Genomic DNA, 18,586 nt, shown 5'->3' with positions numbered 1-18,586 from the left:
GTGGAAGGATCACTTGAGCCCAAGAGTTCCACGCTTTAGTGTGCTGTGCCAATCAAGTGTCTGCACTAAGTTCTGCATCAATATAGGAACCTCCTGGGAGCAGGGGACCACCAGGTTGCCTGAGGAGGGGTGAACTAGCCCTGGTTGGAAATAGAGCAGGTCCAAACTCCTAAGCGGATCAGTGGTAAGGTCACAGCTGTGAATAGGCACCGTACTACAGCGTAGGCAACATAATGAGACCCAGTCTCTATGTTTTTTTTTTTAAAGAAAATTTTTTAAAAAATGAGGGCCGGGTGCAGTGGCTTACGCCTGTAATCCCAGCACTTTGGGAGGCCAAGGCGGGTGGATCATGAGGTCAGGAGATTGAGACCAGCCTGGACAACATGGTGAAACCCCATCTCTACTAAAAACACAAAAATTAGCCAGGTGTGGTGGCGCACACCTGTAGTCCTAGCTACTCGGGAGGCTGAAGCAGAAGATTCGCTTGAACTCGGGAGGGAGAGGTTGCAGTGAGCTGAAATCGTGCCACTGCACTCCAGCATGGGTGACAGAGTGAGACTCTGTCTCAAAAAAAAAACAAAAAAAGAAAATTTTCATTTGCCGTTCATTTTCAAAAAATTTAGTAAATGATTGTTTCATCTCTGTTTTCTGCTCCTTATACATTTTAAACCATATTCATGTAAACATTTACAGTACCTTGTTTCAGTTCTATTTTGAACAGTCATAATATTGAAGTCAATTCACTGTTGTCTTCAGGGAAGTTTGAAGAGAAGTTCACATACCTAGACTGATGTTTTGCATGTTTAAAAAAATCATCTTTCTATTTACATCATGCAGCAATTAGCAAGAACAAGTTTCGCAAGAGTCAGTATAGAGACTATTGCATCTCATCTTCTAAATTGCCTTCCTTATATGGTGGCTTCATTGTTTTGTTTGGAATAACTTCCTAGGGTGTCATCCGATTTAAGTTTAAAAATACATTCCTTGTTGGAAAGGTAATTGGATTATAGTAGCCCAACTATAAGTTAGTAGGTAAGTCTAGATTGTATTGTTGAGAAATAACAATACTTGCTACAGGTTTTATGCGGGATTATGATGTGATTTCTTTTACATGCGACTTTTAATTAATGCAATACCTTTGTTTACTTCCCTGTCCCAATGTTAAAGACAAATAATAAGTTATTAAAGCTTAAATTCATATATTTGGTTTTCTGAGGGCTTTTTGTTTTTTCATTATTTGGAATTTCTGAGAAATCTTCTGATGACAAAATACGAAGTGATAATTTTTAGTTTTTCAAGTTGATTGAATAATTGACTATCTAAAAAGCTCTTAACTAGTTACTCAGAAATACAAATGGATGTCCCTTTTTCCATGGATAAAGACATTCAGTTTCAGTGTTAAAAGGGGAGGGGAAAAAATCTTCCAAAGATGTGAATTCTGTACAGGTGCTGTGCTCTTTGGCATATGAATTTTAGATCCAGAGTTTGCCACTAGAAGTGATAGGAGTGATTTCTGTTTCTATGTCAATGAGTAAAGAAACTCCAAGGCAACAGGGCCCAGTTATTGTGTACAGAGGTGAAAGTCCACTGTGCAGTTAAATAACCTGTCTTTACAACTTTGTACTTCCATATCCTTTCTATCCCTTCTCAAAAAAAAAAGAAAATTAAGTGCCCTGGAGCTGTTAGAAACAAAATTCAGTATCTTTGATTCAGTGCTTTGCTTGTGTCCTTGTTCCTTTCTTGTGGCATATTTTTTAAACATTCTTACTCATTCGTAGACTTCTCAAGCCCTCTCATGTTATGTGTTGCCCAGAGACAGCCTGATATAGTTTGGTTCAAAAAGTTTCCCATACAAAATTAGCCGGGCATAGTGGCGCATGCCTGTAATCCCAGCTGCTGGGGAAGGCTGAGGCATGAGAATCTCTTGAACCCAAGAGGGGGAGGTTGCGGTGTGCCCAGATCGGGTCATTGTACTCCAGCCTGGGCAACGAGAGTGAAACTCTGTCTCAAAAAAAAAGAAAAACAAAAAAAGTGTCCCAACTCTTGTACATTAAGTCACATAAGTAGTAAGTGTGTTAACTTCTCCTGACTTCAGATTCTTTATAAAAAGGGAGAAGTATTGTTTTTATCTTAAAATTATACCAGTTGAATTACAATGTATATAAAGGGCCATTGCATGCTTCTGGGACTTTGACAAAGCAAGAAAGTGCTTGATACATGTTAGTCCCTCTTCCAGGGACACCCCACCAGTCCCACTATCTCACTCCTACCTCACTCCTATCACGTACACACTGGGTGGAATTAAAAAGATGAAGTCTGTTACAGGCAGGAAGCGACATCCATATTCCCCCTCTTCCCTCTTCTTAGAATCAGAATAGCAGGACAGGCACACACACCAGCAGAGCCCAAACCACCTACCCTTAGAGACCAACACTCCTTTTGATAGGATACCAGCCAGCTTTCTTTCCATGCCATGAAGTGTTTTGTTTTGGAGCCCACTAAGCTGGCTGGATTCCTTGCTTCTGTGTCTCCGTTAGAAACATTGTTTCAAACAATCCAACTATATGATGTTGACTGGATTTTTAGCTTTCTTTTCTGATTATGGACACTATAGGTGCTACTCCTATGACGTTTTTTAACATGCTATTTAAATTTCTCAAGGAGCACATTTATTTTCTAAAACTCAGGTTGTAAAAATGGCCCCTTAATGTCATTACAAATACTGTCTTATGTATTCTATTTTAAACTTTCCTATACTTGTATAAAGATTTTTCCTCCGCAAATTGGTCTCTTGCTGTAGATACTATAACCTTTTTCAATCAATAGTAGACCATATGTCTGTAAATACTCAGCTCATGGAGCAGTACTGTGCAGTGATCTGAAATATGGATTCTGAAGTTAGAACTGAGTTTGAATCCATTTCTGCCACTTGTCAAGTATAAGGCTTAATTTGCTCACTAGTAAAATGAGAATAATACTAGCACATACCTTCTAAGGTTGTTTATAAGTATTATATGAGACAAGGAATATCAAGTGCTTAGGGACATCTGGCACATAGTAAACACAATACATTTTAGCGATTCATAATAATTTTTAAGAGCAGTATAATTTTATATTTTATGTATATATCACAGTTTATTCACCTCTTCTGTATTCGTGAACATTTAAATATCAGCCATGTAGGTTGTTTCCACTTTCCCAGAATTATAAAACAAATTTGCAGTATACATCCTGGCAGCTAATTTTGTGTACCGCCTAATTTCTTTAGGAAAAATTTCTAGACACAAAATTGGTATGTCAAAGGGAATGTATATTGCTAATGCTTTTAATAGTATTTCTAAATTGCACTCCAAAAAGATTGTAGAACTATTATTTCAATATTCTTTTTTTTTTTTTTTTTTTTTGAGTCAGAGTCTCACTCTGTCACCCAGGCTGGAATGTGGTGGCGTGATCTCGGCTTACTGCAAGCTCCACCTTCCAGGTTCACACCATTCTCCTGCCTCAACCTCCCAAGTAGCTGGGACTACAGGTGCCCGCCACCACATCCGGCTAATTTTTTAGAATATATTTTTAGTAGAGAGGGGGTTTCACCACGTTAGCCAGGATGGTCTCGATCTCCTGACCTGGTGATCCACTCGCCTTGGCCTCCCAAAGTGCTGGGATTACAGGCATGAGCCACCACGCCTGGCCCATTTCAATATTCTTGGTTGTTGAAAGTGATCTGTGAATCATCTTTCAAAGTGATATATTTCAAATTCTTACCATTGTTAACTATAGTAATATTAAAGGACATTTAAGTCATCATTTCCATATATAATACAGAACTATTTTAGAAATGGAACCCTTTTGTGACCCTTGAGTCTTCATTACTGATTAGAAATAATAGGCTATCCTCTTAGAGGAGTGTTTCATTATGAATTTTATTATTTTATTAAAATAAGATAGCAGTGTCAAAAGTTTCACATTTGGTAGATACAGATTTGGATAGTTTTGTTTTTTGGTTTTTGGTTTTGGGGTTTTTGTTGTGTTTTGTTTTGTTTGGTTTTTTTTGAAACAGAGTTTTGCTCTTGTTGCGTGGACTGGAGTGCAGTGGCACGATCTCAGACCTCTGCCTTCCGGGTTCAAGTGATTCTCCTGTCCCGAGTAGCTGGGATTACAGGCACCGGCCACCAGGTCTGGCTAATTTTTTGTATTTTTAGTAGAGATGGAGTTTCATCATGTTGGCCAGGTTGGTCTCGAACTCCTGACCTCAGGTGATCCACCCGCCTCGGCCTTCGAAAGTGCAGGGATTACAGGCATGAGCCACCGCACCCAGCCTGGATAGCTTTTTTTTTTTTTTTTTGAGACGGAGTCTCGCTCTGTCGCCCAGGCTGGAGTGCAGTGGCGCGATCTCGGCTCACTGCAAGCTCCGCCTCCCGGGTTTATGCCATTCTCCTGCCTCAGCCTCCCGAGTAGCTGGGACTACAGGCGCCCGCCACCTCGCCCGGCTAGTTTTTTGTATTTTTTAGTAGAGACGGGGTTTCAGTGTGTTAGCCAGGATGGTCTCGATCTCCTGACCTCGTGATCCACCCGTCTCGGCCTCCCAAAGTGCTGGGATTACAGGCTTGATGGATAGCTTTTTAACACCAATTTTAACAGCAATTAAAAATTTTTTCCATGTTGTTTTTAATAGAGAATGATACTTCACAAAATTTGATTACTGAAATATTACCTAGACTAGATTTCTCTGAGGGCAGTAGAGAGAAAGCCGATAATAAAAATTTATTTACGTAAGTATAGCGTAGCCATGTTCCTAATGATAAAGTTTCCCACAGCCCGTGGCATAACTTATCTATCAGGTCCTGACACATGGTATTAGCATATTGCCACCCTACTACTCAGGTTAAAAGCAAGACTAGTTCTCTTTAAAAACATAAAAATAAAAATAAAAATATTTTCTTTACGACAGTTGGACTGCTCTTATTTCTAACAGGAAGGAACTTTTCCCCAAAATTTTTAAAAATAGAAGTTAATTTTCATTTTCAGATTTTATGGCTGGTCTCATTAAAAGTATAGGAAAATACAAAAATTACTTTAAATCCCACTGCCCTTTGCTACAGACTATTAACAGTCTTTTGACCACATTTGCATATATCTTGTCTTTTTGTCTATGAACTTTAAGTGAGCTAATCTTTTTTTTAATTGTGGTAAAATATACATAATATAAACGGTACCATTTAAACCATTTTTAAGCATTTAATTTGGTGGCATTAAGTACATCTACACTGCTGTGCAACCGTAACCACTGTCCACTCCAGAACTCTTTTCATCTGCTAAAACTGAAACTCTATCCTTTGAGCAATAATTCCCCATCCTCCTCCTCCAGCCCTGGCAGCAGCAACCTAATCTTTTTAACTTTGTATTAAAATAGAATATACAGAAAAGTTCACATATCAGAAGTGCACTGACAAACCACTGACAAACCACGAGGAAGGGAATGTTTTTAAGTGTTAGTGTAGAGGTTCCTCTTTTCTTTCCAGAGCCAGTTGCCAGTTCTAATAGTACAGATTTACCTTCTCTTTAATCATCACATAACTTCAATTGATAATGTTATGTAGCTTGACTGATGACTAGCTCAGAGCTAGCGAGGCTGTAACCAAGAGCATATATAAAGTACTGTGCAGCAGTGCGTCACAAGGTTTTTGCATAGGGCTTAGTCAAGGCTTTTGGAACCGCCCTCATTTGCACCTTGTGCTATATTAGTACTTCTCAGACAGGAAGAATTTTCTTTTGCTGGTGTGCCTTGTCCGGTTACCTTCAGGGTAAGTGTGTACAGTTCATGTAAATGAGTTTCTCTTGTCTAACTTTATGTGATTCTTATTTGATTCTGTATCTTACTGAAATTTTGGGCATTTTAAAATACAAACTTAGGAAATAAAAGAATGATCCAGTATAATGCAAAACTTCTTTATAATTTGTGAAGAAATGAATGTGCAAAACTTTGAAGAGTCTTAGGTCTCAGAAATTACATTTTATATGTTCTAATTTTAAGAGCTTCTTGTTTTACATGTAGATGTTAAGAAAAAACAAAGTACCTTCAGAAGTCTCTTTCCAGGTTGAGGGGAAACACTCTAAGATTCAATTTTGTTGTTCATTCAGTCGCTGTGTGACTCAGTTTTACTGACAGCCGCAAGCTTTGTGTTACTAGGATTAGGAAACATTTATTATGGGTAGTAATAAAGATTATCAATTTTTATTTTGTGCACATGAGCTTTACCCAGGATTTTATAGAATGGGATTATCACTGGTATGTTTTATGAATTGATAAAAGTTAGATTACAGATTTATAACAAATTAAATATTGAAAATTAAGATTCAAAAATTTATATTATAGTAAAAGCCTAGAATATTATGGCTAAGTTATATTTAAATAATTTAATTCTCTACATTTTATAGTTTTGTTTTTTTTCCTTTAAGTCAGAGAAGTTAGATCATGCTGCAGACCGTTTCTTAAAGCAGTTTGCTTAGTTTTTATTGGCAGCCTGCATCCAAGCCCGGCATCTCTGGGTATTGCTTGTCACCTATGCTGTTGTTCTAGGACAAATTCAAGGACAGAAGAACTCAGAGTGCCTTAAGGGTTGTCAGTATAAATTACTTAGTTTCCATGTGCTGTGTATGTGGTTTACTTATCTTGAAAAAATATTGTTAGATATTAGAGGCAGTGAGCGTGGGAAGGATAGAGGAATAAATTCTAAACACTAAAATTATTTATTTACATAAATATCTACAGAACTCTGACTCCGTAGCTGCTTTACCATTTAGGAAAATTGGTTTAAATTGCCCATTTTTAAATAACTAGCTTTTGAAATCTGTTTTTTCCTCTTTCCTCCTTTCCTCTTTCTTCTTCTACCCCTCCCACTCTTTGCTATTTAGTTTCATTTTTGTTTTATGCCTGTATCGAGAAAGTTTCACTTTGCAGCTTGTGTGTTTCTTTTTCCCCACCGGTGAGTTGAAAATCTAATTAGGGAAAATTATTTAAATGCCCCCCAAAATTATTACAACCATACAGAAAAGATGAACTTACAGTTTGATTTTGCATGTGCCAATCACCCTAAGAAACATTAAAAAAAAAAAACACAAAAACCCAAGCTTAAGAAAGTCAAATAGTACAGGTTACTGAAAAAGTATAGGAAAAATGGATTCACCATGGATGTTTGGTACTGTTGCTGATACTGTGTCCATATTATAGTAATATATGCCTCTTCTTATGTAAGTAATACACAGTTTAGCATTCCCAATATTCTTACCTTATCAATGTAGTTTACATGTTTCTGCGAGTATCACAATTAAAGCAGTCACAATTTTTAAAGCTATATTCATGAATTTAATCATTTTTACTTTCCTGTAAGACAGAGTCAGGTAGACCTTTAAAAGTAATCAGTTTGCATTCAGATACTTTAAGACTTGCTTTAAATCAGGTAATTTTTTTCATGTAGACATACCAATCAATTTTCATTAATTGACTTGTAAATTATCGTCAGAATGAAATACCGTGATAAAGTTTTGAGTTGTCAAGTTTGTGTTAAGTGAAGTTCTTACCTCTTGCTTCAGTCTTTAGCCTTGTCCTACATATTCCTTGTAAAGAACTCTGCTATAGTAGAGACCTTAATCTCATACAAAAAGCACACAAAATAATTATTTTCCAGTTTCCACGTTTTCCAGTTCATACTTAAAGACTCTGAAGACTTAAAATGTTAAAACTTCCTTTGAAGAGAGTTCATAGTTCAAGGGCAGTATTTTCTATTTTTGAACACGTCTTCTACACTTGATGTGTTTTTTCCAGCAACTCTTCTCTTGAAGCATCTGCAACAGATGACCATTGGCAAAGTAAGCCAGAACTTTATATACCAGGTATAGGTTTACAAGCCTATTGGTTTAAAAATACTCTGCCCTAATTTTCCGTGTCTTCCTTAGAATAGTGCCAGAATGCTGACATTTTACACCTGAGTCTTTACACTTTTTAAATGATATAGACCTTAGAGCAATTTTTGTGTAAGGACTGCAGTATCACTTTATGTGCGATTATCTTTGAACAAAGATAAATTCTGATCAGATTGCTAGCGAGGACTGGGAAGAATGAAAGCTCTTCAGTTGAAATTTGCATAGTATTCATGAATTACTGGTATATTTACCAAAAAAAAAAAAAAGGTCCTAAAGTTGGCCATCAAATTTCTTATCACTCTTTGTTTTTATTTGATGAGATGATGAGAAAGATGATCATTCTTTTACCAACTTATACTGACTTTTTTCCCCTGTAAACTCAAAATGTATGTTCCAAAAAGAGCCATACTTCAGAGATAGAGACTAGAGAGGGCTTCTACTACCTGAATGTGTAACAAAAAGATCTTAGATTCCTAGATATTAAAATGTGTTTAATTCTTCACTGCGTGCATTGTTTGCCCTTGAGGTTTTCAAATGTTTCACAGATTATGCGGTATTTTTATAAATTCTACAGTACTTTTCCACAGTCTCCACACTCTTCCTTTTTTTCAAGCTAATGAGATGGTTTTATTTAAATAGTGCTCTTTGAGAAATCTACACCACTTTTCACATATTAAACATCAAAGAAAAGCTGTAAGCATTTAATAATTAGGCTTTGATTGCTATGAATGAAGAAATAGACTTGCATGCAGCTTCTGTAATACCTTGTTTGTTAGAAATCTGGATGACTATGAAAGAAAAAAGTTAGACCAAGGAAGGTCTACTTAAACTTGACTACAATCATCTAAGCTAAAGACTACTAATCCCGGGGGGAGGGGGGAGGGATTGCATTGGGAGTTATTCCTGATGTAAATGACGAGTTGATGGGTGCTGACGAGTTGATGGGTGCAGCACACCAACATGGCACAAGTATACATATGTAACAAACCTGCACATTATGCACATGTACCCTAGAACTTAAAGTATAATAATAATAATAATTTAAAAAAAGACTACTAATCCCCAAACTACCATTATATTTTGAGGGTGGTGATCAAATGTTTTCTGAGTTATATACTGTATGTGTGTATGTATATATATGTGTGTGTGTGTGTGTATATATCTGTGTATATATATGTATAAAGATATACACATACACATCTTTATATCGATATATATACACACACTCATATGCAGATACATTCTTTTTCAGATGTGAAAAATTGCAAGTTATCATCTTACTATTTGGAAATCATGTGTACTTAATTCTAAGATGCCATCAATTATGAGACTACCAACTTACTAGCAGGCTTTCTGAGAGGGGAAGAAAAAGACATTTTGTAATTTCATGGACTTAAAATGGAAGGGGGTAGGGACCAAATGTTAGAATTTGAGAAAATTTGATGTATCTGCTATAACACCTTTTAATTATAAAGAACACAGATCTAATGTCCAACTTACATTACTAGAGTTTAAGAAAAAGTCAGATATTTTCTCCCCTTCAAGTAAGTTGCCATTTTTAAATAGTGCTTTAATTATAAAATTTTACTTATCTGAAATAAAGTAAAAGTAAAGTCATTACGGAACAAAAATAGATTAGTAATTTTCCCTGAGTTTTATACTACCAACACAGCAACAACAAAAAACCTTAGAATAATGATGAGGGATGTTTTAAAAACTGGTTCCTTTTGTTTGATGAACAGATATATTTAAACTTCACCCAGAGCCTAAAAGGTTCATTCAGTTAATAAACACTGTCACATACCTATTTTGTGCTAGACACAATGCACAATTCAAATGCAGCTCATATCTTAGTCATATCATATTTAAAAATTAAAGATTTAGGCCAGGCGCAGTGGCTCACGCCTATAATCCCAGCAGTTTGGGAGGCTGAGGCAGGCGGATCACAAGGTCAGGAGATCAAGGCCATTCTGGCCAACATGGTGAAACCCCGTCTCTACTAAAAATGTAAAAATTAGCCGGGCATGGCAGCATGCGCCTGTAATCCCACCTACTTGGAAGGCTGAGGCAGCAGAATCATTTGAACCTGGGAGTCGGAGGTTGCAGTGAGCCGAGATCACGCCACTGCACTCCAGCCTGGCAACAGAGCAAGACTCCATCTCAAAAACCAAAAAAATTAAAGATTTTAATATAAGAAAATTGAAGGAAAAATTAGACTTTTGTGTTATGTCTTCCCTTACTTTGTTCTGTCTGTATATTCCTATATTGATTCAGTAGTAGCAATGCATAATTTTCCCACAAACTTCATCCTTACATGTAGAGAAAGTGTTGATAAAATATTCTTGCAATAAAGTGCTCTTTGCAAATATGTACTCCATTTTCAGTTTATTCAATTTTCTTAATACCATATAAGTTCTTGTAGAAGAGCTTCAGATTCTCCATACAAAATGTTTAATCCAAAACTATGCTGGATAGAGTAAAACGCTTGCTGAGCTTCTTAGAAAAAAAAAAATGCTTTATATGTCAAATATGGGCTATGTTAAATCATAACAAAGCCTTTTGCCTCATTGCACTCCCGAAAGCAAGATGGGTCACCAGCAGCCTTACTGGAGCCACCTACAGAAGTTGGGCCAGGGTTCTCGCTCTTCTCACATCTGCCCAAACCAGCATAGTCTGATCCGGAAACACAGCCTCAATATGTGCCGTCAGTGTTTCCGTCAGCACATGAAGGACATAGGTTTCATTGAGTTGGACCAAGTAATCTTCCTTGAATGGATTATCCAGGGCATCTACCCAATGAAAGAAACCATATTAGTTCTTTGTACATAAAATAAACATTTTTAAAAAACAAAATAAGTCATACCGAAAATACCACCTTAGTATATTATTAGCATAACAGGAGGAACCTGAAATTTATGTATGTCACGTGTACTTTTTTTTTTTTCTCTTTTGCTGTGACATCACCTGGGAAAATCCAGAAGATTGGATAACCAAGAAATGACTAATCAAGAGTCTGCTGTACATGTGAAAATGGTGGGTATTTGCCTATTTCCAGTTCCATTTATTAATGGTAAATCTTCACCACTTTTACCTCTGTCTCTAACCAGATAATTATGGGACTGAAATTTTATACAACTCTTTCTTCGCAGTGCATCACAAAATAAACCTCAAATACTTATTGAATTGAATTTCAAATTATCTTTAAAATGTTTTTGCTTGAAATCTAATGCACATTATTGTGCTTCTCAGAATATAAAATGTTTCCCCATTCCTTTTTATGCTAAATTTTCTTTGCTCAGCAATAGCACACTTAAATCATACAATGTGAAATACATTATTGTAGGCTTCCTAATTTAAATGACAAGCATTCAGAAATTTTTAAAATACTACTTGCATGACAATAGAGTTGCATTATATATATTAGGATGAGATAGGAAATGTACAGGCTTTGGAGTCAGAACTGGCTTCATATCTTAACTCATTCTGGCTAGGCGCCTGTAATCCCAGCACTTTGGGAGGCCGAGGTGGGCGGATCACGAGGTCGGGAGATCAAGACCGTCCAGGCTAATCCAGTGAAACCCCGTCTCTACTAAAAATACAAAAAATTAGCCGGGCATGGTAACATGCTCCTGTAGTCGCAGCTACTCGGGAGGCTGAGGCAGGCGAATGGCTTGAACCTGGGAGGCGGAAGCTGCAGTGAGCCAAGATTGTGCCACTGCACTCCAGCCTGGGCGACAGAGCAAGATTCCGTCTCAAAAAAAAAAAGTCTTACTCCTTATTAGTTTCTATAGCCCTGAATGAGAGCAGTAATCTTACCTTTAAGAAATGGGTGTGAAACCACCAACTGTGCATTATTATTCATACTTAATGAAAATGTATATAAAGTTTCTAATAACCGCAGATTAAGCATTCATTAAATATTAATCTATTATGTTAGTGAGTGTTTTAACTGTGTAACTGGCATATTTATTTGCATATGTGAAAAGAAATTACATCTGTTCTCCATATTCACAGTGATAAAATCTTAAAAACAACAATTTTAAAAAATCCTTTCTTTTGAAGGGAACAACTGCCCTATGATCTCTTGTTTTCTCTTTGTGTTCTTTTTATTGTTGTGCCTCCTCTTCTGTTCCATTTATTTTTTCAGCTTTCTCTTTCTGTCTAGCTTTTTTCTGGCCTATAAACTAGAGCATGACACAGCAAGCAAGCAGCACTTGGTCACACTTAATAAATCTCTTGTTCATCTTTCCCTCAACCAGTGTAGGATCAAAGGTGAAAGTTGACTCAAAATGGTAATTAAGTCATAGTCAGTTTTGTTATTGCTCTTAGATTGAAGCACATGCAATTGTTGTTTTTATATGTCAAATATAGTCCAATATTGCCAGTTTTATGTGGTTCAACCTAATAGCAGCTCTTTGCATCCATTGAATGATTGGCACTTGATTCATTGGAATTGAGCATATCTCTTTGATACATAGAATTAAACCAGTCTAAAACTTATTTTCTTGTTTGGGTTGACTTTTTTTTATCTTATATGAACACAAGCAGTATAAGAATTCCCTGACATATAAACAATGTTAATCCTCTTTGTATAATGTTGTTACTTGGGTCCTAGAGCCCTCTAGAAGGTGTCTGTAGAGGCAAGTAGCAGTGTATTCACCCCACAGTTGTTCAGACTGTTGAAGGAAAATAAGGCAAAAGATTTTTTTTAAACTATTATTGCATTAATTTACACAGTTTTTACCTTGGGTTTGCTTTCCTAAAAATATTGATACGTCTTTAATATTGACAACTTTATAGCATGTTATTCTTCACTTTTCATGAACAGGATTCAGATCTCTCTGTCCAGACTTTTTACACGCACACTTCTCTGTGTACACTTATGTTCTAGACAAACAGAGCTATTTCTTTTTTTCCCACATTAGACCCTGCACTTTGATTACTCTCTAATCTCAGCATATCTAAGTCCTGTTTCTCTTCCAGAGCCTACCTCTGTTGGCTCTTACTCCTTTGACCCCAGAAGAAGAAATCTCTGTCTCTTCTATTCCTCTTACATTTTATCGGGACATCTTGGCAATGTATTAATTATTTGGGTTTCTATTTTATAATCCACATTACAGAATATGCACCTTGAGTGTAAGATTTATATTTTATGTTTCTCTTACAGAGCGGCTTCACACACTGTTGTATACTTAATATGTGGTGAAGGAATGAAAGAATTTGGCCTACACTATCTTTTTTTTTATATATATATACTTTAAGTTCTAGGGTACATGTGCACAACGTGCAAGTTTGTTACATATGTATACATGTGCCATGTTGGTGTGCTGCACCCATCAACTCGTCATTTACCTCAGGTATAACTCCCAATGCCATCCCTCCCTCCTGCCTACACTATCTTAATGTGGAAACAGACTGAATATATAATAGGCAAGGGAAATCACTATTACTAAAATTTAGTAGTGCATAATCTTCCAAAAAAATCAGAGAATGATCTATGTGTATGGGCAAATGTACCAGTTTGAATAGGTGGCTTTAAATCTATACTTTCTGTGTAGTTGGATAAAAACTGTAGTGCCTACTTCTTTGTACCACTGCAGTAATGAAGTCTTTTGTTGCTACCAAATATAAACAGTGGAAAACCAAGAAAGAATATTTCTCTGAAAACATCTGACTGAAATTTCTTAAGTGATTCAAACTAATTTTTATGTGGGCTATTTCCAGAAAAATGTAGGATAATACTAAGGTAATTTAAAATTCACTGAGGCTGGGTGCTATGGCTCATGCCTGTAATCCCTGCACTTTGGGAGGCCAAGGCGAGAGGATCATTTGAGCTCAGGAGTTTGAGACCAGCCTGGGCAACATAGTGAGACCTGTCTCTACAAAAATTGAAAAATTAGCTGGGCATAGTGGCAGTTGACCGTAGTCCCAGCTACTCTGGAGGCTAAAGTGGGAGGATCTGTTGAGCCCAGAGTGTCAAGGCTGCAGTGAGCTGTGATCACGCCACTGCACTCCGGCCTAGTTGACAGAGTGAGACCTTGTCTCAAAAACAAATTTTAAATAGGTCAGGTGCAGTGGCTGATGCCTGTAATCCCAACCCTTTGGGATGCTGAGGCAGGCAGATTGCTTGAGCCCAGGAGTTCAAGACCAGCCTGGGCAACACTTCAAAACCCTCTTTCTACAAAAAAATGCAAAAATTAGCCAAGAGTAGTGGTGAGCCCCTATAGTCCCAGTTACTTGAGAGGCTGAGATGGGGGGATCGCCTGAGCCCAGGAGTTGAAAGTTGCAGTGAGGCAAGATCACGCCACTGCACTCCAGCCTGGGTGACAGAGCAAGACCCTGCCTCAAAAAAAAAAAAAGTAAATTTTTTTTTTTTTTTTTTTTGGAGACCGAGTCTCACTCTGTCACCCAGGCTTGGAGTGCAGTGGCAAAATCCTGGCTCACTGCAGCCTCCACCTCCCAGGTTCAAGCAGTTCTCCTGCCTCAGCCTCCCAAGTAATAGGAATTACAGGTGTGTGGTGCTAATTTTGTATATTTAGTAGAGACAGGGTTTCACCCTGTTACCCAGGCTGATCTCGAACTCCTGACCTCTGGTGATATGCCTGCCTTGGCCCCCCAAAGTGCTGGTATTACAGGCGTGAGCCACCGTGCCCGGCCTTTTTTTGTTTGTTTGTTTTTGAGACAGAGTCTCGCTCTGTCACCCGGGCTAGAGTGCAGTGGTGCCATCTCGGCTCACTGCAACCTCCGCCTCCCGGGTTCAAGCAATTCTCCTGTCTCAGCCTCCAAAGTAACTGGGATTACAGGCATGTGCTACCATGCCCAGCTAATTTTTGTATTTTTAATAGAGAGAGGGTTTCACTATGTTGGCCAGGCTGGTCTCAAACTCCTGACCTTAGGTGATCCGCTGGCCTTGGCCTCCCAAAGTGCTGGGATTCCAGGCATCAGCCACTGTGCCCAGCCAAACAAATTTTAAAAATAATAAATAAATGAAACTCATATGGATTAACATATATATTTGTAAATTAAAAGTACAAGTAATTTTTTTAGTCTTGGTTAAAATATGAATTTTTTTTTCATTTATTTATTTATCTGTTTTTTGAGACAAGGTCTCACTGTGTCACCTAGGCTGGAGTGCAGTGGCATGATGTCGGCTCACTGCAACCTCTGCCTCCCAGGCTCAGGCAATCTTCCCACCTTAGCCTCCGAGTATCTGGGACTACAGATGTGCACCACCATGCCTGGCTAATTTTTGTATTGTTTGTAGAGATGGGGTTTCACCATGTTGTCCAGCCTGGTCTCGAACTGCTGAGCTCAAGTGGTCCTCCCGCCTCGGCCTCCTGAAGTGCTGGGATTACAGGCATGAGCCACCATGCCTGGCCATGTTTTCTTTTTTAATCAAAATTTAATATAATTTGAAGTCTAGTTCAAACAGAATTAAACTTTGAAGTTTTCATAATCTCATCCTGGAAATTAGGATTATCCCTAGTCTGGAACATTATCATTGGATTGATGATACCAAGCCACACCCAAAATTTGGCAACTGTACCTTGGAGCTTCTCATTTTTATCTTGTTCCAGTGTATCTACAAGATCATATCAAATAATCTAATATTGCAATTGAGTTGTGGATAAAAATGGCATAACTTTGAAATCCATTTCATCTTTATATTGGTCAAAATAAATGTGTTTTAGGTCTTTCTTAATCATTTTTGGTGTTGATTCAGATTTGGCATCAATCAACCAACATACCCTGATTCTTTTCAGGAAGGCATTTCTCCCTCCCTAATATTTTACACTGTGGCTTTACTATAAAATGAATTTGTTCTCTTTTTATCACAAATGATGGAAATTTTTAGCTTCTTATTTATTTTTCATAAAATTATATCATAATCACATTGAAAATTTTTCAGACAATTCAAAATAATTTGCCCTTCAAATTTGAAGTATCATTATTTATGTGCCACCAAACCATGTCTGTGTTTTTCTAAGAGGGATATAGACAGAAGGACTTTGTGGAGGTAACAAAAGTATGTGATCTCATGGAACAGTTGGGGTGTGTTCAACAACAACAACAAAAAGTATGTGATGTATTTCATCATACTTCTACAGTGTGCTTATATTATGATACTCTTTGACATATTCCATACAGGAGTCTTTAATTATCTTTCTTAGGCTATATTATAAAGTATTTGAGTAAAATACCCAATATCTCAAGTTCTTGTGAAGTATTTCTCATACAGATCAGTGACATTGATTGTGTATTGCAGGAGAGGAGTATAGTATACTACATAACCCAAGACAGATAGAATGGTCATTTTTATATTTCTTATACCTATTTCATCATTATTTTACTCCCGTGCCATTTGTGTATTCACTACTTATTTATCTGAAAATTAATGGTTGTATGTTGTACAGGAGCCAGCCACCAGTGCCTTTAGCTACCAGTTCTCTTTCATCCATTGTGATTTATAGTAAACCAGTATTAGCCAGGCGTGGTGGCTCACACCTGTAATCCCAGCATTTTGGGAGGCTGAAGCGGGGAGATTGCTTGAGCCCAGGAGTTCGAGGCCAGCCTGGGCAACATAGCAAGACCTTATCTCTATAAAAATAAAATAAACCAATCTTACATTTGTCAGTGTAGCAGAAACCAGCCTTCTTCAAAGTGGTCTTGGTGTGATTCTCTCCTATCCATTATCAAAAACTTGAAGCTGTCATTTGTCTGAGGCAAGATGTCTTAGTATGGGTACACTGAAATCGAATATTTAATTTTTTTGGTGAAAAAATAGTCTATGATCTATATCCTGTGTTGCTTTCACCATAATGGATTGGTTATTGAATCAAACATATGCTGATTGCTGTGCATCTGCCAGTTAAGGCTGAAGTAAGAACAGAAATTAGTTGTCAAGAGATAAACTTATTAGCTGAGGTATTTTAAGGGAATTACAGAAGTGATATTCCAAAACAGCAGTCATCCCTAAAACTCAGCAGAAAAGCAGAGTAAATACTACTCATCATCATATCCCTAGCATCTAGCAAGAGTGTGTGACACAAAGTAGACACATGGTAAATATTAGTTAGGTGAGTGAATGGGTTAATGTATGAAAAAAAAGAATGTAGGAACTAGTGCCTATCTGCCTTTCCATCTATTGAAAAATCACTATAAAATACATAACCTTTAATCTATTGAAACTCATTCAGTTAAGTTAAAAGGATTACTACATCAAGTTTACTTGCATTGCAGGTCATCCTACTTAAATATGGCTTTTTAAAATTAAGTGTATTGTAGGTGGTAGATCTTTCATCCATGGAGAAAATTTTAATGTTAGCACTTCTCTTTTCTCTACACTTTCTTTATTTTTTTCAAGCTCCGCCTCCCGGGTTTACACCATTCTCCTGCCGCAGCCTCCCAAGTAGCTGGGACTACAGGCACCCGCCACCACGCCCAGCTAATTTTTTGTATTTTTAGTAGAGACGGGGTTTCACCATGGTAGCCAGGATGGTCTTGATCTCCTGACCTCGTGATCCGCCCGCCCCAGCCTCCCAAAGTGCTGGGATTACAGGCATGAGCCACCATGCCCGGCCTGTTTCCTCGACACTTTCATTATCATCTTCCAGTCTTTGGGAGACAGGCTAGCCTTTTTCTGATTTTTCTACTCTTGCACATTATGTAGGAACAACACAGCATCTGATAGATTTACCTGGTCAGATTCTCTCGTAGCAAAGATAGAAGGTCCAGGGAATTTTTATAACCATGTCCATGACACACATGAACTATGTTAATATTACCAATAACATAGCCAGAATAAAAATATATAAATAAAGATTATCCAATACAAACCAGTATAGAGCCTGAATTTGAGGTACTATTACTGCCTATACTGTATAACTGACTATAAAATGAGGCATAATTTTCTCCTCCTTGTTGTATTGTACGTGTGCTGTAAGAGCTTGTACTGATTTTTCCTCTAATCAGTTTCATTCTATTTGTGATAAAGTAGCTAGTAACAAGAAATAATACTTAAGATTAAATTGTTGAGCAACCCTAAAGTCTTCATAACTCTGTAGTAGCAGCCTACTACATCCATTGTTTTAGATGGATCTTGCTATGTTGCCCAGGCTGGTCTCAAACTCCTGGGCTCCAATGATCCTACCTCAGCTTCCAAGTAGCTGGGATTACAGGCATGTGCCACTGTGCCTGGCACAATACTTTTTGGCAGTTATCTCAATTTGAAATAAATCTATTGTAAAATATGTGCCAAGAACAGTATATTATTTGGGAAATAGTACAATAAAAAGAGCAAAGATCTTGAAGCAGCTTTTCAATTTTTAAATAATTTAAATATATTTTAATTATACAAAGACAAACTTTTGGGGGAATAATCATGATAATTGCTTCCTTTCTGCTCAGGAACATTTGAAAATATAAATATGTAGGCAAGCTAAATGTATGTATGTATTTGTAAAAGCCAGATGCAAAAGTATATAATGAGGATGAGCTAAAACTATGTACATCTATATGCATGTTTCAGAGGGATATTCTTAAGGTATTATATTAGTATTAGGGTGGAAGTTTACTTATTGTATTGTATAAAATGGAGGCTTAATGGGGGGTCATCTTAAGATTTTTAGAAAAATTACATCAATCACGGGGTAGCTGTTGGGGTATT

The 18,586-nt window shown here is 37.3% G+C and overlaps 1 protein-coding gene and 1 pseudogene across 4 annotated transcripts in view; both read left to right on the top strand.

The window, feature by feature from the left end:
* The window catches only part of NT5C3A (5'-nucleotidase, cytosolic IIIA), a 50,376-nt gene that overhangs the window by 17,583 nt on the left and 14,207 nt on the right, over positions 1-18,586 (top strand). The window contains exons 1-2 of one of the 4 annotated variants that reach the window (XM_003896122.5): positions 5,082-5,801; positions 10,899-10,953. The exons of 2 other annotated variants lie outside the window; for them this stretch is intronic. In XM_003896122.5, the coding sequence (XP_003896171.1) occupies positions 10,918-10,953 (36 nt within the window). In that variant the 5' untranslated portion in view covers positions 5,082-5,801; positions 10,899-10,917. Of the gene's footprint in view, positions 1-5,081; positions 5,802-10,898; positions 10,954-18,586 lie in introns of those variants that run through there. One more of the 4 variants, XM_003896121.4, reaches the window with a different exon arrangement.
* LOC108585019 lies at positions 10,033-10,889 on the top strand (annotated as a pseudogene).

Source organism: Papio anubis, chromosome 4 (genome assembly GCF_008728515.1).
Source record: "Papio anubis isolate 15944 chromosome 4, Panubis1.0, whole genome shotgun sequence".
NCBI lineage: Eukaryota > Metazoa > Chordata > Mammalia > Primates > Cercopithecidae > Papio > Papio anubis.
This window is presented reverse-complemented; position numbering and strand designations above follow the sequence as displayed.